This window comes from Mirounga leonina, unplaced genomic scaffold, assembly GCF_011800145.1.
Source record: "Mirounga leonina isolate KUSES-001 unplaced genomic scaffold, KU_Mleo_1.0 Mir_488, whole genome shotgun sequence".
Lineage (NCBI taxonomy): Eukaryota > Metazoa > Chordata > Mammalia > Carnivora > Phocidae > Mirounga > Mirounga leonina.
This window is the reverse complement of record NW_023270777.1, coordinates 12245689-12269705: the sequence shown is the minus strand read 5'-3', so window position 1 is coordinate 12269705 and position 24017 is coordinate 12245689. Positions and strand designations below refer to the sequence as shown.

Here is a 24017-nt window from a genome sequence, read left to right as displayed (position 1 = left end):
TGGAGCTGTGGTTATGGCTTTTGGGAAGGCCAGAGAGGTGAAGTGCCCTTACCAAGCCCTGTCAAGGGTGATGGGGTCAACACGACTTAGGACTGTTGGTGGAAAGCTTGACCGTGTGGTTGTGAGGCTGTTCTACAGTAAAGTGGCTCTTTTTCCCTCCTTTCCATACTGTCCTATTTGGAGCAGAGTCACTCTGCACAGGTCACATGTAAGGAGAGGGCAGTTAACGCTCTGCGTCCTTGAGGCCAGAGTATCCAGATTATTTGGAATTTTTCTATAGGAAATATTTGTCCTTTCCCACTCATTTAGTATTTATTCAATCTTTTGTATCAGTATGGATTTACAGGTATTTTATACTATGGGTTATAATCCAGTATTCTGTTTTGTTGCTCAGACTCTCCAGCTTTAGCCAGTGGGAGCTCTTCCGGTTGTCTTCCCTGTCACTTGGGCATACCCTTACCAATTTTTGTTTGGTTTATTGTTGTTTTTGAGGACTTCCTTACTTTCTGGTACTGTGAGTTTCTAGGCTTATATTGTATATTTTCTGCCCTGGTCTTAGAATCTACCATTTCTCCAAGGGGCCCTAGTCCTTTTATTGGAGAATAGAGTTAGAAAATACGGTTTGGGCAGTGGCTGTGCTTGTTGATACCAGTGATGTGGCTTCTCAGCCCTCAGGGGACAGAGCCAAGAAACCGACGTGTATATGCCAATTCATGTACACACAAGTCTATGGTGGTTCATCTCCACCCTTATTAAACTATACCTGAGTTCATAGTGATGTCTCCAACTCTAATCCAATACTACATGGGTCGTTCTAGCCTTTTCTTGCTTATCTGTAACTTCTCTGTCCAACAGATAAAACGTACCCACCATCTACGTACTTAACTGTTTAATTTCAGTTTGCTTGTATAAAGCAAACTCAGGGGACGGATCTCAGACTCCAGACCAAGGATAGTCTGCCCCCAAATGTGACACTTTGGCATATTGTCTATTCTGAATTAAAAGTTCCTTAAAAACAGCCCACGAAAGAACACTCTGGCAGAGATAGGGAATTTAGAACCGAGAAAGCTGTATGACCTTTATTACTTTCTTACCAGTTTACGGCCCAGCCCAAAATCTGTGTTTAATTCCTTAATAATTGAAGCTCCTGAACATAAGTTTTTGTCCTGTCAATTCCTCTGTGATTTATTGTCTCTTTGCCAGCTTTTGTCATTTCTTTGGGTCTTAATGTCAGTATTGGTCTCCACGTGCACATAATTAAACTTTGGTTCTTTTTCTTTGGTTATTCTATCTCATGTCAATTTAAATCTTAGACTAGCTGGAAGAATCTTGAAGGGTAGAGGAAAAATTTTCCCCTCCAACAGCGGTTTCAGAATTGTTACTCTGCCCCTCCTCGGGTAAGCAGTGTTACCACCTGGCTTTCCCGTGGCTCCTTTTGCCTGGCGTTTTACACCCTCCACTCATTTCCAAGTTACTTAGGCAAGTTGTCCCATACCCTCTGCATACGTGGGCATTATCGCATACATTTATTTGTAATACAGTCAGATTCTTTTGTCCTGGTCTGCACTGCATCCTTGCATCCTCTGACTGCCTAACCAATTATTTACAGGTTGGCATATATTATGGTTTGCCCTTTGTGCTGTGAAAGTTAAGAAGATTAAATAGGAAGTATGTAAACTCGGTTTTCAGGGACTGAAATGACCTACCTTAACAGATCTTTGAGGTTTGTTTCTTTCCTCTCATCTTATGTTGACTGGTACCTGCAGCAGAGAGTGAAATTAAACCAGAATCAGTAGCTTTTATTATTGTTAGCAGCTCTGGTAAAATGCTTTGGGGAATAAGGTGGAAAGAGCAGGTTAAAATGAGGGTTTAGGAGAATCTGATCACTCTCTATACACATTGACAACTGACAGTTGGGAGGTGATGTAGAATTTAAATTGAGAATAGCCCCAGGGGGAAAAAAAGGGTAGCCCAAGGCAGTCAGTACCATGGGGATTTTGCCTTTGCTTCTGCCCAAAAGTGTGACCTGCACAGGTCCCCCAATCTCTCTTGAGTGTCACTCATTTCTCATTTATGATAATACTCTTTAATTTACATAGCGTTTTATATTTTATAAAGCATTTTTCAAACATAATTTCACTTGATTTTGGTACTCGTAATACACGTTTTAGGTAAGCGTGGCAGGTAAGTCGCCTAACCTATCCAAGGGCACTTATCGTGAACACCAAGTCTGGGCCTTGATTATCGTGAACACCAAGTCTGGGCCTTGAAATTAGGTTACTTTGAGTCTGAAGTTTGTGCTCCCACTAAATTATTCTGGAATGTTTTACATCACCACCAAGTAATTCTCTAATCTCGGCAGACAGTGGCCATATGTCGTACAGATTAGACTCAACTTGGACACTTCCTGGAGCCAGTGTAAGATTGTATAGGTTAAGGGTTCAGTCCAAGAGCACTACTCCTACTTTAGACACCAGTCACAAGTCCAGATTGGCACCGGGCTTGCACCTGATTAGGACCCCTTTTTCAGGTTCGGTAACTTGTTAAAATAGTTCACAAAACTCAGGGAAACCTTTACTTACGTTTACCAATTTATTATAAAAGATAAAGTGTACAGGTGAACAGTCAGATGAAGAGGTACATAGGATGGGGTCTGGGAGAGCCCTGGGCACAGGAGCTTTGTCCCAGTGGAGTCAGGGTGCACCACACTCGCGGTGCATATGATGTAGGAAAGATGTTAGGGTTTGAAGCTGATGGCCAAGAAAGAATTCTTGAGACATCTTTGGTGCAGAAAGGTGATTTTACTAAAGCTCTGGGACAGGACCATGGGCTGAAAGAGCTGCACCGGGGTCATGAGGAGTGGCCCATTATATACTTTCGAGTTGGGGGATGGAGTTAGGCACGGCCTAAGTCTCTAAGGAATTTTGGAAGCAAGGTTTCCAGGACCTTGAGGGGGCTAGCTATTGTTAGGAAAAGGTTATTTATTACTGTCTAATAAAACCTTAGTCATGAGACCCTTCAGATATATATCTGTGGGTCATATGCTTGGGGGATGATTGCCAACATATATCTGGGGGAGTAGAAGTAAAGGAAGTTTCCAAAGGAATTTTTTTTTTTTTTTAAGATTTTATTTTTATTTTGAGGGAGAGAGAATGAGAGACAGAGAGCATGAGAGAGAGGAGGGTCAGAGGGAGAAGCAGACTTCTTGCTGAGCAGGAAGCCCGATGTGGGACTCCATCCCGGGACTCCAGGATCATGACCTGAGCCGAAGGCAGTTGCTTAACCAACTGAGCCACCCAGGCGCCCCCCAAAGGAATTTTTTTAAAGATTTTTTATTTATTTATTTGAGAGAGAGTGCACTTGAGCAGAGGGAAGGGGAGGGTCAGAGGGAAAGGGAGAAGCAGACCCCCCACTGAGCAGGGAGCGCGACAGGATCCCCAATCCCAGGACCCTGAGATCATGACCTGAGCTTGAAGGCAGCTGCTTAACCGACGAGCCACCCAGGCGCCTCCAAAGGAATTTTTATATGTTAAAGTAGACTTACAGGATCCTGGGGGTCGGGCTAAGATTGCCTTTTACCCTTAGCAAAGTATTAACATCGAGGCACTTAAGTTCCTAGAGGAATGTCACTCTGTTTCAAGGAACTTGTCAGTGGGCTGTAACAAGTAAGGAAATTTAATAATTTTTCTTCTGCCTTTGTTTTCCACATCACATGGATGCATTAACCAACCCAGAAGCCCTCTGGACCCCCTGTCTTTTAGCATTTTCATTAGGGCTTCATTACATAGTTATGATTAAACAGACACTGATTAGACATTACAGAGGCATGATTGATTAAATCATTGGCAATTGGTGGAGGTTGGGGTGGGGCAGAAAGTTCCAACCCTCTGATCACATGGTTGGTTCCCTGGCACCCAGACCCCATCCTGAGGCTATCCAGAAGCTTTTCAAAAATATCTCAGTAACATAAATTTAGACATGGTTGAAAGGAACTTGTGAATAATAAAAGATACCTTTATCAATCAGATCACTTCGAAATTCAAGGGTTTTAAGGGCTTTGTGCTTGGAATTGGGAAGACCAAAATATGTATTTCTTCTATCACACTTACTGTAATTCTCACTTCTGTACCTCGAGGGAGTTGGGCTAAATAGATCTATTTGAGTTGAGAGAGTCAAAGACCTGAGTGTGGCTTTCTGAGGCTGGGAAATCTGAGGAGATTGTTTGATTTCAGTTAAGTCTTTGCCTTTTGGTGCCTCAGTTCGTGTAGAGAATGGAATGTTTATTCCTGTCCCTTTGCTTATGTCAGAGTCCCTGATGGTAGAAAAGTATTTTGAACCCTTGAAAAAGTCATCAAAGAGAATGAAAAACAATTAAACTTACCTTCTTACAGTTGTCAGATGTTAATAGATCAGTGGTGGTGGGAAGTTGTGCATTAGCTCTCAAGGTGCCATCTCATGGTTGTCACTTGCTTTAAGCTAGACTCAGAATTCACCATACAACTGAGTCATCTCTGACTCATGTGCCTCTTCTGCCCCTGCCCCATCCTTCTTGGTGTGGGGAGGAGGGTGTGAGAAAGAAGATCATAGAGATTAGGGTATCCAAGGAAATATTGTTAGTATTGGGGCCTCGAATGAATGGACTTTCTGTGCATTTCTTGAATTATGTAAAATCAGAACTGTTTATTTTTTTAAGTTTTTATTTAAATTCCAGTTAGTTAACATACAGCGTAATACTAGTTTCAGGTGTATAATATAGTGAGGCAACACTTCATACAACTCCCATGCTTTTCACAAGTGCCCCCCTCATCCCCATCTCCCCCACCCACCATTCCTCTGGTGACCACCAGTTTGTTCTCTATACTTGCACGTCTGTTTCTTGGTTTGCCCCCCTCCCCCACGCCCTTTGCTCGTTTGTTTTGTTTCTTAAATTCCACACGTGAATGAAATCATAGGGTATTTGTCTTTTTTTGACTGACTTATTTCACTTAGCATAATCCTCTCTGGCTTCATCCAAGTGGATGCAAGCAGAACTGTTAAATTATTGACCCCTGTCTGCTTTTCCTATCAATAAAAATCCTAGCTGTGTTTCGGATTTCCTTGCAGCCTACTGAATCTACTTGAATTAGTTTGTGGGAGAAAGGGATTTAATACAGAAATCATTGCAAGGGCTCCAGGAGCAGTAGACTCTGGGTTGAGTTTCCTGGAACCCCCACCAGCCTCCAGAATTCCGCTGCCTCTGCCCATCCAGGAAGGTGAGGGAGGAACCTTGCCGTCCCTGCTGCAACCAGCCACTCCAGAAAGCAGCCACCCCTGTGCCTCTCCCTGGCCCACTCAGATCAGTAGTGGGTGGTGCAAGGGTGTCCTACCCTTTCCATGTCAGTGGGAGGGGGTTAGGATAGTAATAGCTACCGTGAACTCTGTATTCTTTCCTGTGGCTGCTTTCACAAGTGACCACAAACGGGGGGGTTTACAACAAGTTCTGGAGGTCAAAAGCTCGCAGTCTGGTGTTGGCAGGACCACGGCCCTCCAGAGGCTCGAAGGGAGGAACAGTTCTGGCCTGTTCCTGCTGTAGGCCCCCACCGTCCAGTTTCTGCCTCCTTCACCTGGCCTTCATTCCCTTGTCCAAGGTCTTTGTGACCCTCCCAAGGACACTCAGGATGGCATTTAGGGCCCACCCAGATAATCAAGTGTAATCTCATCTCAACACCCTGAACTTAACTACATTTGCAGAATTTTCCACCTAAGGTAACATTCTCAGGTTCTGGGGATTAAGATGGGGACACACCTTTTGGGGAGCGACGGTCAGCCCACTACAGATCCTGACAAGTACAGGCACTGTCCTCAGTACATTAAAAGGCAGCCATTTAATCCTCGTAGTAGTCGCATGAGGTAGAAATGTGTCCACATTTAAAAGTCAGGAAACCGGGGCGCCTGGGTGGCTCAGTTGGTTAAGTGACTGCCTTTGGCTCAGGTCATGATCCTGGAGTCTCGGGATCGAGTCCCGCATCGGGCTCCCTGCTCGACAGGGAGTCTCCTTCTCCCTCTGACCCTCCCCCCTCTCATGTGCTCTCTCTCTCATTCTCTCGCTCAAATAAATAAATAAAATCTTGAAAAAAATAAATTAATTTAAAAAAATAATAAAAAATAAAATAAATAAAAGTCAGGAAACCGAGGCAAAGAGAACCATGTAACTTGTTCGATCCCACAGCGAGAGTTGTGGAAACCGGAATTGGACCCGCTCCTCTGCCCTGTAACAGATGCTCAGTGGGTCACCGGATTGCCTACAACTGGTTGCGAGATCTTTAAAGAATTAACTGGAAGTCAGCAGCTGGCTTTGATAAGTAGTTGACATCTACCTAATTCTTTTCACTAGTACTTGGCAGTACTAATCACTTGCCTTTGTTTTAGCATCCTGAGACTTGGTGTCAGACCTACAAATGTCGGTATCACGTGTACCGTTTCCTAGGGCGTCCAGGGTTATTTCGAGCTGCTCTAGTTTCTGTGCTTCAGCTTCGGGGCTAAATGAGCTCAGGAGACAGAACTCCTCGTGTAAGTCAGTCGTTGCTCCATTTAGGATCTAGAACTGTGCTGTCCAGCACTCCAGTCACTAGCCACGTGTGCTGTTTGTAATTACTATGAAATAGAACAAAAAACCCAGTTTCTTGGCTGCCCGAGTCACTTCTCGGTAATGACCGCTGTAATGGACAGTGCAGACCCACAACACTTGCAGCATCGTAGAACCTTCTCTGGGATAGTGCTGATAGAAATTACACAAGACACCGTCCGAGACAGATGCTGCTTTCTGCTTAGTGTCTCTTGGCCGTCGCTGGCTGCTTCGTTACTCTGAGGGAACTGGTCTCGCAGCTGTTGGACCCATCCACTCAGTAACACCTTCAGTGGTGGGTGTGACACCGCCTCCAGGTAGCGTCCTGGGGGTTACACACTTGAGCGAGGTCGCGGGGAGGAGGAAGTTAGGTCCTTCTTGTTCTTTGGAAGAGCAGGTCTTCCCACTTTGGGTTCATTTTCTTTTCTCCATATGAATTGAAGTCATACCCCTTGTAAGAAACATTCTATAGAATTCCGTAGAATTTGAGCAGAAATTGTATACAGACTTTTCTGATTTCTCCAGTCGTCCTCAGTCAGGCGTGGTTGTTGCTCCTTTTAAATTTTAAATTATGCCATAATTTTAAATTATGCCATAAAGGCATAATGGCCTTTATGCCATTTTAATGCCTTTAAAATATGCTATATAATGCCTTTAAAATATGCTATTTAATGCCTTTAAAATATGCCTTAAAAAATGGCCTTTATGCCATTTTAATGCCTTTAAAATATCCTGACTGGGGCGCCTGGATGGCTCAGTTGGTTAAGCGACTGCCTTTGGCTCAGGTCATGATCCCACGGTCCTTGCTCAGCAGGGAGCCAGCTTCTCCCTCTCCCTCTGCCTGCTTGTGCATACTCTCTCTTTCTCTCTGGAATATAAATAAATAAAATCTTAAAAAAAAATTTAAAAATATCCTGAGTGATTAAAAATAAAGGACACCTCTTAATCTTTTCCCATTCTTTGTAATTGTAGTGAATAGTAAATGGAGTCTAGCTCGTGGTGGTTACTACGAATCTTCAGGAATCTGTTGCTTACAATATTTATAGCCAAAGGGAAATTTTCCATGATACCTGAAAGTATCATTTGCTTACATCAAATACAACTGTATATGTAATTTAGAAATGTCCCCTGTATTCCTAAAAGCAATTACAGTTACTTAATTTCTTGGATTTATCACTAGAAGAATCAATAGATGATACAACTATTTATACTACGGCGGCATTTATTTTTGTTTTTGTTTTAAAGATTTGTTTATTTGAGAGAGAGAGCGAGAGCATGAGAGTGCACGAGGTGGGGGTGGGCCAGGGAGAGGAGCTTGTCTATTTTGTCTTCTGGGCTGTGGCCGCAGGGCTCTCTTGTCTTTGAGGAGCATATGGCCCTGTACCCTCCCTGGCCAACTCCTCTGCACCAGTTCTTCCTCCTCTGGAGGCTGACAGAGTTATCAGTGTCCCCACACAGCTTCCCTTTAGGCAGTTACCATCTAGGTGAAAACGATGATTTGTGTTTTATGTAAATATGGTTTGAGCCCGGTCCCCAGAGCCTCTCCTCCCTCCATGCCCCCCACTCTAGGTGAATGCACAGCCTGTCACCCCTGGGCTTGGCACTTGATTTGATCTTGTGTGTGCAGAGTGAAGCTTAGGAGGGGCTGCCTCCAGGCTGAGGGGCCTCCTGGGGTTAGGCACGTCCTAGTCCCCATTCTAACTGTGTCACACACACACCCACCCACCCACCCAAAGGTCACAAGCATATATATACCTAAGTAACTCTTCATATGTCAGAAGAGCCCAGAACCTTCCCCAGCGGGTGGTTGTGAGCATTGAATGAGGTACATCATCTGAAGGCCCGCGGCACCAGCGTCTAGAGTGCATGCAGCGGGGGGTTGCAATGTTCGTGTTGGCAGCCCTTTCTGTCTTAACCTTCCCTTCCCCGTACCCTGTTTATTTCCTCCTGGCCTTCATCCCCCTGCTTCCTGCCCACCCATCACCGCAGAAGAAAATCCGACACCGTGGTGTCCTCTCAGAGGCTGGAAATTCAATTTGATGATCTGCAGGGAGTTTATAGTCACTGCTGCGGTGCAGAGGTCATATTGGGCTAGAAAACAGTGGTGGTCTTGGGTGGTTGGGGTGTGTAAGAATTATCACTGCTCGCAGTGGCTGAGATTAAAATTTTAGGTTTCTGTGGTCTGACTCTTGGCATCAAACTTTTTCTTGTTCTTCTGTATCACTTTGACTCATGTCCCTCTCTGCTGGTTGATGATGGCTTGTAAATTGGCTGTGGTCCTGTGACCTGGGATCGCAAACGTACAGTGATGTCCATGGGAAGGGTGGCTAGGCTGTGAGCTGCTGGTGTGGGATGGGGAAGGAGACTAGGGGGTGGGCAGCACCCCGTCGGGACCGAGCGGGAGACTGAGGGCTCCTAAGGCTCACGTGGTAAACATCTGAGCCACTTCCGGGTTTTGGTAGCTGCGACTGTGGGCTTGAGCTTTCTTACGTGGAGCTAGTTCTGAGCCAAATGAGCCAAGAGTACCTTTTGGAGCAGTTGAAAGGATTACAAAGAGATCTCGTTGAGTGAGACCCATGATACCCTGTGATGTCCCTTCCTCCCCCTGCCGTGTCGGTTGTGGATCGCTTCGCTTGACCACTTTCTGTCCGGGAACGCCTGGTTTCTAATTCTCTGCTCTCAATTTCAGGCGAAGTCGTGCGTCTGTCACGTTTGTGGCGTCCACCTGAACAGGCTTCACTCCTGCCTACACTGTGTCTTCTTTGGCTGCTTCACAAAGAAGCATATCCACGAGCACGCCAAGTCCAAGCGGCACAACCTGGGTAAGGCGCCCTCCGACGCGTCTCCCTGGCCCAGCAGCCCCCTGTTCCCTGGCCTGCGGCTCCCAGCACCACTCTTCCCAGGGTCCGGTCCGAAATCCTTGTGGAAGTCCGGGGGCGGTGAGATACACAGGACTCCAAGGGATCATGCACCTAGCCTGCCTTCAGGCACTGGAGTTGAAGTTAGTTAGTATTTTATGTAACCTGAAATGATCAGTTAACGAAGACCCACCATTCAGCTCTTTCTTTAATGCAACCTCAGAGCCGCCTTCCCCTCAATGAGGCAAAAATTCACCAAGAGAGATCTTAGATGCAGGGTTGGGTTATTGATGTCAGCATGGCTGACAGCCCAGCTGGGTGGTTTCTGTCGCTTTCTATAATGGATTTTCACCGTTCTCGATAACACAGAGTCGTGAAAAGGCTAACGGCACTGTGGCGTCAAGATAAATTTATGTTTCTTATACTTACAAGTTCCAGCTGTCACACATTCTGGAAGTTACATAAAGCAAAAGTTTTGTCCTTGGCTTTATTTCTGACTGTGCGCCTTAAATGTTTCTCTCCTTCAGAATAATATTTTCAGTGATGGTGAGGTTCTTAGGCTGTCCTTAAGAAAATCACTTTCAAAAGGTCCAAGCCAAAGAAACTTCATGGGGGCTCAGTGATTCCAGTTAAAGATCTTTTTAGGCCTTTTTTGGTAGTAGAAATGGAATGTACTAACTGAGTCATCCCTCTTGGACTGCCACACTCGTAACTAAGAACTCATAGCAAGCGCTCGTAAAAAGCCTGCTTGGAACGAGGGACTCAAGTAATGGTGATGAGCTGGTTGGCCTTTTTGGAAAGAGAGCTAATGCTGCCGAAGGTGCTCTCATGAATTATGTCCCACGGAGGAATGAGGTCATCAGTGATCTCTTAAATTGGCTAACCAGACGGAAAAGACACTGCTTGGGACACTATGGATGTGACAAAATTATCTAGCATTTACTTAATGTAGATATGTGCTTTCACAATATAAATGAAGAGTATTCCTGCCATGTCTGCATCTCAGACCAGACCCACGTAGGCCGCTCTGCTGTTTTTCCTGGGCTGTGATTTCATGGGGTTAAAGGGTTATGGAAAATTGGAAATCTATTTACACTTAAAAAAGCTCTCTGAAGAATCTTGCTATTACCCAGAGTCATCTATAAAAATCATTTCAGAAATTTATTCATTTCGTCCACCTGACTGATAAACTCTGCGTCTACTTTTGCTAGAAAGCATAAGTTTTAGAAAGTTTGCTTTCAGAAACAAAACCTTGAAATGGGAGGAAGATCCAGTTCTTTTTTTTTTTTTTAAAGATTTTATTTATTTGAGAGAAGGGGGAAGGGGCAGACGGAGAGGGAAAGAGAGAATCTCACACAGACTCCCCACTGAGCTCCTCAGAGCCCGCTGTGTAACTTGCTTGGCATATTTTTTATTGAATGCCTCTGCTTTCCTGAAAATTCCTGTCATCCTCATTGTAGTCTGTCTCGGGCTTTGGTATCCCATGCCAGGAACTCTCCCATTCAAGGCATACGTGGTGCCAAGGGGCAGCCAAGCTCTCTGCAGCAGCTTCGATGGCGACTTTCAAAGAATTTGTGGGAATTTTGTCAGTTTTGGGTGAGAGGCAAGGAGTAGGTATGGGATTCTTCAATTGAGCTTTAATACATCTGCTTTAGAGGACTTTAAAGATCCCCCACAATATTACTGATGTGTCCTGGCAACTGAAGACCCGGAATAAGATACAAACTGTGATGTATGAAGACGTTACCACGCACTAGGTATACTGTAAAGTTACAAAATCACCACACAAACCTGTGAACTCTTAGTGCTGTTACCATCACTATTACCAAAGGGGAAGCTGAGGCTCGGGGAAGTGGAGTAATTTATCAGAGGTGTGTAACTAGTAAGCGGCAGAGCCGGGCTTAATCCCAGTTATTCTAAATCTGTGCTCTTTATGCTGCATTGCCTTTCAGACATCTTCTATTGCTTGGTGAACCCGAGCCAGAAAAAAATTCTTTTTAATTGTTGAATTGAGACACCTTTCCTCCAGGTGCTTAAATTAAAGGATTTTATCTTACTTTCTAATGAAGTAACTAAGAGCCAGTTTTTATAGATGATGCAGTTGAGAAAATGCATAAGAGCCACTCACAGGTGGGCAGGAGTCAGCTCTGTGGGTCAAGAAGTGAAGATTGCCTGGGTAGAGGATATTTTACCACTGTCAAAGTAAGAGTAGGCAAATAGCTGTGGCATTCCTTTTTGTAATCATATCAGGAATTCTAGATGTAGTAAAACACAGTTATGCATGTCAGGTGGCTAAGGATCCTTCTGAGCTGATCATACTCTATGACAGTTTTCCCTTTTTTTTTTGAGAGAGAGAAGATGAGCACAAGCTTGGGCGGGGGGGTTGAACCCAAGGCAGACGCTTAACTGGCTGAGCCACCCTGGTGCCCCTTCCTTGTTTTAAATACCACTGTTTTCAGAGAATACTTTCAGGACCTGATACTTGAGGTCCTTTGTAAAATATGGATGTGACGCCTCTCATTCTCAGATTCCTCAGCCTCGAAAGTCCTGAGCTTCCAGGGAAAGTACACATACCTCACTTGCTTAGGATAAAAGTCTGAAGTGGGAGGTAAAATCCTTTTATAAATAGAGGTTTCTATGGTTTGAGAGTAGGGGAATGGTGGAAACAGTAAAATATCTAAAACACTTAGATGTTTCATTTGTGGCCGTATTAAGCGTTACCTTAAAGTTTTTAATTCAATTTGATCTCTCTTTTCCCCTTTCTCTTTTCAGCCATAGAGCTTATGTATGGAGGGATCTACTGCTTTTTGTGTCAGGACTACATATATGACAAAGACATGGAAATCATTGCCAAAGAGGAGCAACGGAAAGCTTGGAAAATGCAAGGTTTGGTTTTGCCTAGATTTACGTGCCTGCTTTGGCTCCTACTCGTGCATTCCCTCGTGTCTGTCAAGGGCAGGGCTTATCAAGAGAAAGATCAATATCTAGGGAGAAAGTCAGGGTTGGGAGATAGGATAGCCTCTGGGTTTTTGCAGGTTGGGTCTTAATTTGGTGGGAAGAACCCTCACAGCTGCTTGCTTCCCCCTGTAGGTGCCAGTTGAGGATCCGGGAGAAGCAGGTGAGGTGACTGTCCAGACAGGTGGGCAGGCGCCCTCTGCAGGGGGCCAGGGGAGGAGGGCTGAAAATGCCAAGCTTCTCCTCATGGTGTGGTCTCTCTGGCAACCAGCCCCCTCCAGGAGCCCACTGGGAGTCACCTCATTAGAATAAAGATGCTCCTAGTGCTCTTAGCACTTAGGAAATCATAAGGGTTTGAGGAGCTTTGTGCCAGGAACCAGGGGTGGGAACCACTATGTGTTTTCTGATCCCAGTGTGGGGTTCTCCCGTGCTGTCACTTCCCTGTGCTCACACGTGCCTTCATGGGATGCGTAGTCTGGGATACACACAACAATATGCGGCTGTTTTCCCTATTCTTTCTTTCTTTTTTTGTTTCCTTGATTTTTTTTTAGTTTTCATTTCCATCAGATGCTGTAACAGTGAAAGGGTTACAACAGTAGGAGGTATAGTTTACCCCACTTGACTAGTGAGCATCACTCAGTGAGCAGAGCTTTCACTGTTTACAGAGAGAACATAGAAACCCAGTATCTGCTTTACACTTTTTGGCCTTAATAGCTCTGCTTTCAAACAACCCTGTTTTTTGAGAATGGAACAATAGAAACGGGCTCTCTGTGATCAGAATTGTTTGTATGTAACACATCTTTTCTGGAGAACAGTCTCTTTAACCAATCCTATTCTTTTCTCCCTCAAAAATTTAGTAACGTTGCAACTAAGTCTGAATATATTATTTCTCTGGGAAGAACATTTCACCCACAGGAGCTAAGAAATACATGGCCCAGAATAAAACAACTCTTCTAAAATCATTCTACAGGGCGCCTGGGTGGCTCAGATGGTTAAGTGTCTGCCTTCGGCTCAGGTCATGATCTCAGGGTCCTGGGATCGAGTCCCACATCGGGCTCCCTGCTCCTTGGGAGCCTGCTTCTCCCTCTGCCTCTCTCTCTCTCTCTCTCTCATGAATAAATAAATAAAATCTTAATAAAATAAAATCATTCTACAACTCCAGGTGTCAGTGAGATAGTATGTCTCTTAAAGGTCATTGAATTTTGCAGAAATTTTAAGTTACATGGAACAAGTAGGTATTAAGATGAATTGTGACAATTAGCATCTGCACCATTGTCTGTGGTATAAATCTTTTGTGGGTACAGCTGTTCAACACGATGTATTTTCAAACTTTCAGCGAGTGCGTTTTCTCCCTGTGCTTTCACTCTTTCACGGGAGACCCCTCATCTCAGTGCCAAGTGTAGCATCTGCCGCCGGGTCTGGTGCAGTCTCGCTACTCAGGGATTAAAGGCTTTGCAAAAAATCCCCATCTTGGCATTAGCGTTATGGTAGCGTTAATTGGAGGTGTTGCCTTTCTCACAGGAAACCGCTTATTCACCACACTTTTTTTTTTTTTTTAAAGAATTTATTTGAGAGAGAGAGAGAGAGCAAGAGCATGAGTGGGAGAGGGGCAGAGGGAGAAGCAGTCGCCCCACGGAGCTGGGAGCCCGATGTGGGTCTTGATCCCAGGACCCTGGGATCATGACCTGAGCCGAAGGCAGACGCTTAACCGACTGAGCCACCCAGGCGCCCCACCACACATTTTCTAAAAGAAACTCCTCCTAAGTGTTTTTAGCCCGTTGCAATATAATACGGTTCAACAAAGACCTCGTGTTGTGGCTGCCCCTCTTTGAAATACAAGCTGATAAGTATTCTATCACCATCGCTTTTATTTACAAACACTTGATGAAAACTGAGCTCATGGCACCGGGAACTGTTTTCCATCTACTTAGGCGTTGGGGAGAAGTTTTCAACTTGGGAACCCACCAAACGGGAGCTTGAACTGCTGAAACACAACCCGAAAAGGCGAAAGATCACCTCCAACTGCACCATAGGTAGGTGGGCGACAGCGCCCCGAGCAGTGGTTTGTTCTGCCAGGAAGGCTGGCTTCTCTGGGTTTAAAAGTCGATGTAAACAGCTGGATTTCATAGCACGGTTCTCCTTAAGCCCTTGTATAAGTCGTTCATCATTCCCCCTTCCCCCAACTTCTGGAACACCTGTGCTCTGGGGAAGCGGGTAGCTGGGGTAGGTTTGGGGGGCCTCATGGTGATGGACGGAAATGGTCCCTGCCGCGGGGCTCTGACGGTCTGTCCTGTAAGAAGACTCAAGTTTATTCTGCCCAGGTTTGCGGGGGCTGATCAACCTTGGCAACACCTGCTTCATGAACTGCATCGTCCAGGCGCTCACGCACACGCCGCTCCTGCGAGACTTCTTCCTCTCCGACAGGCACCGGTGTGAGATGCAGACCCCCAGCTCGTGTCTGGTCTGCGAGATGTCGTCGCTGTTTCAGGAGGTGAGCGCTGCTGGCGTGGGCAGCCTACCGTTTCTGTGACCGCTTGTACTTTTCCTTTAAATAAATGTCAAGTCCACATAATAAAGGAAGGCAGGTTTCTGGAACCTTGCACAGGGAATAATACATGCATTTCTTATGGAACATTTTTTCCAAAGGGAATTGCTAGGGACTGTTGGCATCACTTGGGGGCACGGTGCTGACTTGGAGGATGAGAAAGAGCCCTTCGGAGGGGGCGCAGTGGGTGGAAGACCTCTGTCTGTAGATGTCGTGCTCGTTTCATCCTCCTCATTGTCTGCCGTCCTCTTCTCAAGGAGAGTGGCCCTTGTCTTCTCCTGCCAGGCCTGAGTGTGCTCCACCAGAGCACCTGTCTTGGTGGCCCTCCGCCCCGCACATCAGGTTCTGTTCTGCTTGGGGCCTAGGCCGCACTCACAGCGGGACAGCTCAGGCCTAGGCTCAGGTGTCCCTGTGCGGGATCCCCCCACACCTAGTGACCGAAGAGGCTGCCCAACTATAGATCGGGGCCGGCGCCTGCCTCGTGGATGCCGAGAGGACCCAGATGTGCTTCACAGGCCCAACAGAGGAGCCGGCGGGTTCGGCCTCGCCTGTTTTCTTCAGTACCTCCGAGCGCAGCCTCGTGCCCGCCGCCCACCTTGTGTCCGCATCGGGCATTCCCCATTCCTCATTTTGGCTTCTCTGTAGAAAACCGACAGTGGGAAGGGACAAAATGATAGATTCAAAAAGTCCAGGGAGCCCACATGAAAATACATTTTGAAAAAAAAAGGGGGGGCGGCGGGAGTAAAACAATCCTTTTGACCGAGTACCCGCAAGAAATTCTAGGCTGTTGTTACAGGTTTGTTTTTTTTTTTTATCGTGTTCAGAGTGTAGTACTTACTCCTGACAGTGTTTCCCCTCCTCTCCCTGTCGGTGAGCAGTTCTACTCGGGGCACCGCTCCCCCCACATCCCCTACAAGTTGCTGCACCTGGTGTGGACTCACGCGCGGCACCTGGCGGGGTACGAGCAGCAGGACGCGCACGAGTTCCTCATCGCCGCCCTGGACGTCCTCCACCGGCATTGCAAAGGTGCGGCTCCGCCCGGGATAGGGGGCGCTCTCGAACACCACCCCGGGGGACTCAGCGCACTTGTGTTTTAATTGTGGTGGTTTTCCCCATTAATACCCCAGAGAGGTTCTTCATAGTTTAAGAGGGGAGGAAATGGTTGGGGTGTCCTCTTCCGACCTTGCTGGGAAGGGAAGAGCGTGGCGGGTGGTCCTGTAAAACCCGGAGCAGTGAACAGAGGTCTCCGTCCTTGACGGGCCTTTGCCTCGAGTCCTCTGCTGCCGGCTTCCTCTCGGACTGATTGTGAGGGAGCTGGTGTGCGGCTCCTCCGGGTTACTCGGTCCCTGACACGCCAGAAAATTCCATATATGCTCCAAATGCAGCTGAACCATCAACACTGGCTCCCTCCCCTGGTGGGGTCTCCAGAAGGACCGATCATGGCGCTAGTCACCAGAGAGAGCTGAGAATACAAAACTGGATCTGCACGCTCGCCAGTGCTTCCCTTACCCTAAGTCACGCTCATTTTGGGGTCCAGCCAAGGTCTTTTTAAAGATTTTTTTTAATTTATTTATTTGAGACAGAGAGAATGAGATAGAGCATGAGAGGGACGAGGGTCAGAGGGAGAAGCAGACTCCCTGCCGAGCAGGGAGCCCAATGCGGGACTCGATCCCGGGACTCCAGGATCATGACCTGAGCCGAAGGCAGTCACTTAACCAACTGAGCCACCCAGGCGCCCCCCCCCCTTTTTTTTTTTAAAGATTTATTTATTCATTTTGAGAGAGCGAGAATGAGAGAGAGTACATGAGAGGGGGGAGGGTCAGAGGGAGAAGCAGACTCCCTGCCGAGCAGGGAGCCCGATGCGGGACTCGATCCCGGGACTCCGGGATCATGACCTGAGCCGAAGGCAGTCGCTTAACCAACTGAGCCACCCAGGCGCCCCAGCCAAGGTCTTTTTAAAGTCTCTTTCAGGACCTCGCTGGGTTTTGGCTTCTGTCCCACAGCTGGGCTCCCAGAGGGGGGCAGCCCCCCCAGGGGTCTCAGACGTGGGTGGGTTTGGATAGTCTGGGGAAGGGCATGGGGGAAGCAGCTCTTCGGGCTCGGGGCAGGAGGTTAGACTGAATAACAAGCCACCGCGGGTCCCTCCTGCCCTCCCCATGGCGGGGCTCCCAGTCTGAAGGCCCTACGCCCAAGTGTGCTGACCCAGGATCAGCTGAGGAGGATTCTTGACCGTGATGGGTCACAGTCCCTTGGAGGGCTCTTTGCTGCTTCTGTTGGCTGGGTGTGAACTCAGTATTTTCCTGCTGGGTCCCCAGTGATGCTCATGGGCCGGTTCAGGGAAGACACTCAGGTGTAGCTGACATGTGTCGGGGTGAGCAAGTTACCTGCTTACCTGTGGCCTCTGGGGTGGACTGGCGGGTTGTCGGTGATTCTGTTGGACCACAGTTCTGTTCCCCAGGACTTCTGCTCGGCCTTTCTGCAGTCACGGGGCTGCTCTCCCAAATGCCCTGTGAGGTCTGACATCCCAACTTTGAGGCCAGCCAGACTCCGAATAAGGTGGCTTGTTCTCATCAGCTGTCGGGGCTTTGGGTTCTGGCTTTTTTGTGTACTTAAGTGTTTTTCTCCTGAAAAACCTATACATCCTTTCAGTGCTCACCCGAGGAGCCAAATAAACGGTGCTGAATAGCTTAGGTGAGGTTTGGTTTCCTAGTATGAAGTATAACATACAAACCGAAAAGAGCCGCTGTGTAAGACCATTAAATTATCATCCCGAGCACTTGAGGATAATCACGAGACTTCTGTAACCAGCATTAGTCTGTCCTAAAAATCAGCTGCGTCAAATGCATTGCTGGGAAAACGTTCATCTGACAGAAGCACAATGCAACGATCATGGTCCACTTCTCTGACGTAATTCTGTTGCACACGTCACAAGAAATGTCTCGTCAGAGGCAGGGTGTTCCGGGATGCCTGGGTGGCTCAGTCAGTTAAGCGTCTGCCTTCGGCTCAGGTCATGATCCCAAGGTCCTGGGATTGAGCCCCGCATCGGGCTCCCTGCTCGGCGGGGAGCCTGCTTCTCCCTCTCCCATGCCCCCTGCTTGTGTTCCCTCTCTCTCTGTTTCTGACAAATAAATAAAGAAAATCTTTAAAAAAAAAAAAAGAAGCAGGTATTCCAATCTCTCCTTCAGCCTTGCTAGTTCACTTGGCTGGGTCATGTTTTTATGTGGTTGCGAGCATCGGGTATCTTTTGGCTTATTTTCCTTTGTGGTTTCCTATATGTATTTTCCTGTATTCTGACATCTTGTCCCATGAACTTGAAATCTTTCTGGGTAGCATTTTCTCCCTAATCTCTCTAGCCGATTTGCTGTCAAAAGACTTAGTGGGCATTCTTTATTCCTAGGTAATAATTTCACTTGTTTGAGGAGGAACATATATACAGATAAACACAGTCTATCTCTTTTGTCTGGTTGAATGAAAGTTCTATAGTATGTATCTGCGGTACATGTTAGTATGTATTGTGTTCCAGCGTGTAAGCTTTGTATTTGTATATTTGCCCCCGAATATATAGAACCCATGTTGAACTAGAGAGGATTGGAGTGGTACTTACCTAGGTGCAAATGCTTAAGAAAGCAGAGCTGTTCGTGAAGTTGCAGGCTGCAGGAGCTGATGGGGAAAACAGACCGATGGGAGTTCTGCAGAGATGCTTTCTGAAGTCGGGGCGCCGTGTCTGTGCCGCGGAGGGGGGAAGCAGGCATTCCCTGGCAGCGTGGGGCACCCCGCCACGGCAGGGCCACTCAGTTGTTCTGTGGGGGAAGGGGAATCCGTGACTCTCCCCAGTGACTGGGCGTTAGCTGCATCATGGTATCTACGTAGAAGCCAAGCGGATCTTAGGGAATGGAGAAAGAGAAGCACACTTAAAATATGCTAGCTGGGTTGTTCCCTCTTTTCCTGCCAAGTCTCCCTGTTCGAATAAGGGTCCTCCTGTGCCCTCGTGAAAGTTTCGGCACTTCGGCTTCACCAGCCTCTGTAGGTGAATGGCCTCACGCCTTGGACCCGAGGCTCTTGGAAGCTTGTGGACTCGGGGCACAGATGCAAATCCCACAGCTGTGATCTTTCCCCAGGTGACGATAATGGGAAGAAGGCCAACAACCCCAACCACTGCAACTGCATCATAGACCAGATCTTCACGGGCGGGCTGCAGTCGGACGTCACCTGCCAAGTCTGCCAGTAAGTGTGCGAGACTTCCCGCACGGCACCCAGCGTTCTTCTGGAACGCGAGAGGCCGTCTGCACTGTGCTGACCAGACCGTGGTGTGGGACCCCAGGTCCTGCCCGGGAGACTGACTTGGTTCTAGGTGCTGCTTTTGGAACATCATGGGACATGTTCAGCCAGCAACACTGCTGTGTTTTGAGCAGGTTTTAGAAGTTTTAACACTTAGAGCCAGAAGTTTAGTCCGTGCCCCCCACGGCTCTGGCTCTTTCGGTGATGTGGGGAAGCGTAGGTGGTGTGGCTCTTACAGAGGAGCCTCTGCGGCAACCAAACGTGGAGCAGGATGAGCTGAGGTTAAACAGCCAAGCCATCGAACGTGTTGAGATAAATCAGCTCCAGTACAGGAGGCTCACAGAGGAGGAGCAGGTCGCCCCGAGTGCTGCAGGTCCCCGGGGCCATCTTTTTTCCCGTGCACACCTGAGCGGGTGTGCCCTGAAGCTTCCCCCCATGTCTTGCTCTACCAGGAGCTAAATAAGAGCCCTGCCTTCTGGAGGGACTGGTGCACACCTGGCAGATCCTTGGCACCCATTCTCCAAAGTGTGTTGCTTTTCATGTCATGGTTTCCTTTCCCATGGTCTCCAGACTAGTGTCCCTGATTGTTCACAGCTTTGCTCAGCGTGCAGAGCTTTGATTTCTAGGAGGAGGATGCATGGATCAGTGAGGTTGCAAGAACCCTCCCTTTCGACCTCAGTGCACACTCCTCTGTGTTTTTCCATTTCAGGGTTTTAAAAAATCCTGGTCATGATCCACTCAAGTTATTTCGGAACCTCTACTGGATTCCCGCGTGCAGTTGGTAGAGGACAGAGGAGATACCGGGAGGGGAGCGGTTCTGCCTGGGTCACGCACCCAGTTTTCTGTGATGTAGACGCCGTCGTGGGCATTGCTCCAGTGTTTAGACTCACAGTTTTAAAGGACCTCCTTGTCGGCTCTGTGCTGCTGAATTCTAGCAGCAGGAGGTTGTCTCTGGGTTTATGTCCTGTTTGAGTATCTGGAGTGAAGTTCCCAGCCTGTCCTTCACGGGCCGTGTCTGGGAGGGAACCGCCTCTGTTATTAGGTAGAGCGTCCCGTGGCGCGGTGCTGGCTCGGTGCATTCTCTCCACAGGAGGTGTGCCTGGAGCTCTAAATCGCTCCCTGGACTCGCGGTTTCTAGTTCCTCAGATGCTGCTGAGCTAGATCCATCAATTCAGAACTTCTGGACGTGGGGCCCAGGGGTCTGTCTCTATTTTCAAAAAACCCCAAAACGATCGTAATGATCTTCTGGGTTCTGAAACCGTAGCTTTCGGAGCAGCCTCTGCCGGAAGTGGTTTACCTGCTGTTCCTCCACAGGGCTCCCTTGGGGGCCCAGGACGAGCTGGGTGGGAGCTGTCCCGCGTCTTCTGACCTTCCACGTCATTTGCATGGAAGGGCAGAGCTGTGAGACGATGTGGATGTCGTCGGCCAGCTGCTGCCTCGGAGGCTGCGTGGCCGTCCGTTCTCATGTGTGTGTGTCTCTCCTCTTGCTTCTAGCGGAGTCTCTACCACCATAGACCCCTTCTGGGACATCAGTTTAGATCTGCCTGGCTCCTCCACCCCGTTCTGGCCCCTGAGCCCCGGGAGTGAGGGCAGCGTGGTGAACGGGGAAAGCCACGTAGCAGGAACCACTACGCTCACGGACTGCTTGCGAAGGTAAGAGAGCTGCCGGCGCTTCTGGAGACAAAGCAGGCGCTGGTCTCTCCAGCCTGCGGCTCTTCGGGGTAGTGGTTGGTCAGAGGAAAGTCTGAAGAAATTCAGGGCCACCCAGGGCCCCAGGAGAATTTTCTGTCACATGTCCGGTATAGAAAATGAGACGAGGCAGGACAGCCTGCAGGTGGCTGCAGCTGGTGCCCAGTGGCTCGTAGTAGAGTCTGTCACGTGTTGGCAAGAGGACTGTTCTGGTCACCCAGCTTGGTGTGGAAACCCCCTGCCCACCGGGCAAGGTGCCCGAGAGCCAGAGAGCTGAGGTTGAAGCTCCATCACCATCTGGGGCTGAGAAGCTGCCCCAGAGTCTGGCGGGGCCCTTCCTGCCGGCCACTGGCCCGTTTGTGGTGGTGCGCGTGTCCGTTTTCGCCATCGCCACGTGGGACAGGTGCTGGGGTTAGGGGATGGTTGCCATCGGCGTGTTCGGGTAGCTCTCACACGTGATAGCGGAGACGCTAGAGACCCTTTCTAAACTATTCTAATGGACTTGAGTGTTTTACAGCCTTTATTTTCTTTTACTCACTTTAAAGGTCACCGCAGGTGTGTCCTTGGGCAGAGGTGTTCCTTACGGAGAGGGGCAGGCTTCTTGGTTTTTATCTTGCTGTATAGTCAGCAGGCTCAAAGGTGCATGTTAAGAATTTTTAAGCGCATCAACTCCGTCACACTGGTAGGTCCAGATGTAAATGGGGCATCAAACTTGTAATTTGGGAACCAAGAAGAACATCAGAAATGAAAAGGCCACCATTTTTGAAGAGACGGTTTCCAACTCCGTTGCACTTAGTTATGTGTTTCAGCAAACCTGAAGCTTTGCCCACCAAGCGGGCACAGAGGGGGCAGCGACACTTTCCACACTGAGATGCCCACCGAGCTGTCCGGTCAGGGGCCACGTGGGGCTGGGTCAGTGGCTGAGTGGCCAAGGAAAGGCGAGCACGTTCATCTCGAGTTTGTGTTAACAGCAAAAGGGCCCTTTCCAAGTTATGTTGAGAGCAGATTGCGAAGCTGGCAGGAGGAAGTTGAGGTAGATGGAATTCTGTAGCTCCAGACCCTCCGAGTTCTCAAGTGTTTCATGAGGGTACGCGGTGCGGGGGCAGAGAGGTGGCCATCACCCCTCGGGAGCTGCCTGAGGGAAGGCTCACCCCGTGCTCCTTGAGCCTTTCGGGGAGGAGGTAGACTCAGCGGGAGCACGGAGGCGGCCCTGGTGAAGGGGGAGCCCTCGGCAGGGCCAGTTGCTTTCCTGGGTGTCGGGCCGTTCCTGTGTTGGCCTCGGGCTGTGCCCTTGGCTCTCGTCACTCTGTTGCTGTCTCTGCTGTCTTACTGTCTGTGTTGTATCTCCTCAGTCCGGATTGAAATGCAGCCTCTTCGGGGGAGGAGACTGCCTCGTACTACCTTCCCGTCCCCCCGTCGCACCTCGAGTGGTGATGGTCTTCTGCCGGGCACGCGTGCGAGCGCACCTGCACTCACCAGGTTGGAGTGCTTGCAGGCTTGCACGCGGCAGGAAGGGGCTCTGCTGAGCTCAGGCGGGTGAAGAGACTGGGTAGTTCACTGCATCCACAGGAAGGCTGAAGAGGACCCGGCTCAGCAAACACGTGGTCACCATGCGAAGCTTGGGGACCGGTATCCAGAGACATGCAGCCCGCTGCTGGCCTGTGGCTGTCCGGTGCCGTGGAGCTGCTGCTCTGGGCAAGACCGGTTCTTCCTCCAGATGCTTCTTGAGAATGACTTTTCCAGACGCAGAGTCCTCATTACGAGTATCCAACCGGTCGAGCCTAGGTCGGGTGCCCAGAATGCTGGTGGGTGGAAAAGCAAATCCCTGGCCTTCGTGGTAAACTTCCATGAAGGAGAAGACGGGCCCTGCCTCCCACCCAGGTTTGGAAATTCCCCAAACATGGGTGGAGGGGTGGCACGGATAGATCGTTGAGAAGATCCGGGAGTTGAGCTCTGTTGTCCTTCCATTCTTCACTCACGGTTATGGAATTTGAAGCCAAATCCTCTTCGTATCTGACGTTGTGGGACATTTCTTAGCTGTCGAAGCAGGTTTGGTTGACATATTTGGTGTCCGAACGTTAGCGTCGTTTGGCAGAGAGGAGGAGGATTTGGGTTAAGTGCATTTCAACTTAGGGGGCACTGCACACAGAAAGAAAAATGACAAAATATCAGGATCTTCCTGAAGAATAAAAAATGAGAAAACCTCAAAAGATGACTTTGGACTCAGCATTTTATACCGCGCTGGAGTACGTTCTTTTAAAATGCGCATCCTCAGGAGAAGCAGTGCACTTATTGATCAGCTGCTTAATTGATAATAGTTAACAAAGTGGTTAAAACTGGCTGACGCTTGTGTTTCCAAATTTGAGGGTAAGTGACGTGTTCACACCCCCAGTCTGAGTTGACAAGCCACACAAGGCTGCATCTTAGGAAGCTCGACCCTGTCACATTTGAGAGTTCCTGCAGCTCGAGCCTCAGGCGCTTCCTTCACTGGGGAAGGAAGTGTTCTTTGCGGCCCGGATTGGTACTTTTGTTGCCTCGGGCACTTTGCTTTCCACCATGGGACACCTGCTTTCTGAATGCTTGCTGCACGGGCAGAGTGCTCTGCCTGATTTCTGTTGTGGGCTGGCATTGGGCTTCCAGTTGTAAAAGTCCATGTTTTTCCTCAGTGCACCATGCTCGCTCTACCTGGTAGTGACACGCGGTCTGAGTACTTGTCCCCGCTGTCTCCAGTGCTGACCGAAGGAGCTGGTCTAGACGTCAGGGAAGCAGTTGTGGCCCCTGGTGTGGTCCTGAGCAGTTTGGTTGGCCTGGGGCCAAATGGGTTTGAGTTGGAAAATAGGGTTATGGGGTAGTGTGTGGCAAGTCATGTATTTCCAGAGTCTTCACTATAAACATGGGGACGTTCTTCTCTCTTCCGGTCAGGTACCCAGTGTTTAAACTGCCCTGATTGTTTTTATAAGAAACTATTCCGTACAGTTTGTTCAACTCAGGATCCAGACTAGGTGTGCACATTACGTTTGGTTGCAAATCCATAGGCTTCAGCCCCCCCCCCCCCCCCCCCCCCCCCCCCCCCCCCCCCCCCCCCCCC

General features: G+C 48.6%; 1 protein-coding gene across 1 annotated transcript in view; it reads left to right on the top strand.

Moving 5' to 3' along the window:
• Positions 1–24017, top strand: part of USP22 (ubiquitin specific peptidase 22) — a 40451-nt gene that overhangs the window by 7820 nt on the left and 8614 nt on the right. Inside the window, exons 2-8 of the mRNA XM_034989782.1 lie at positions 9294–9426; positions 12235–12348; positions 14349–14450; positions 14739–14908; positions 15841–15988; positions 19081–19186; positions 20735–20893. Of these exons, the coding sequence (XP_034845673.1) occupies positions 9294–9426; positions 12235–12348; positions 14349–14450; positions 14739–14908; positions 15841–15988; positions 19081–19186; positions 20735–20893 (932 nt within the window). The remainder of the gene's footprint in view (positions 1–9293; positions 9427–12234; positions 12349–14348; positions 14451–14738; positions 14909–15840; positions 15989–19080; positions 19187–20734; positions 20894–24017) is intronic.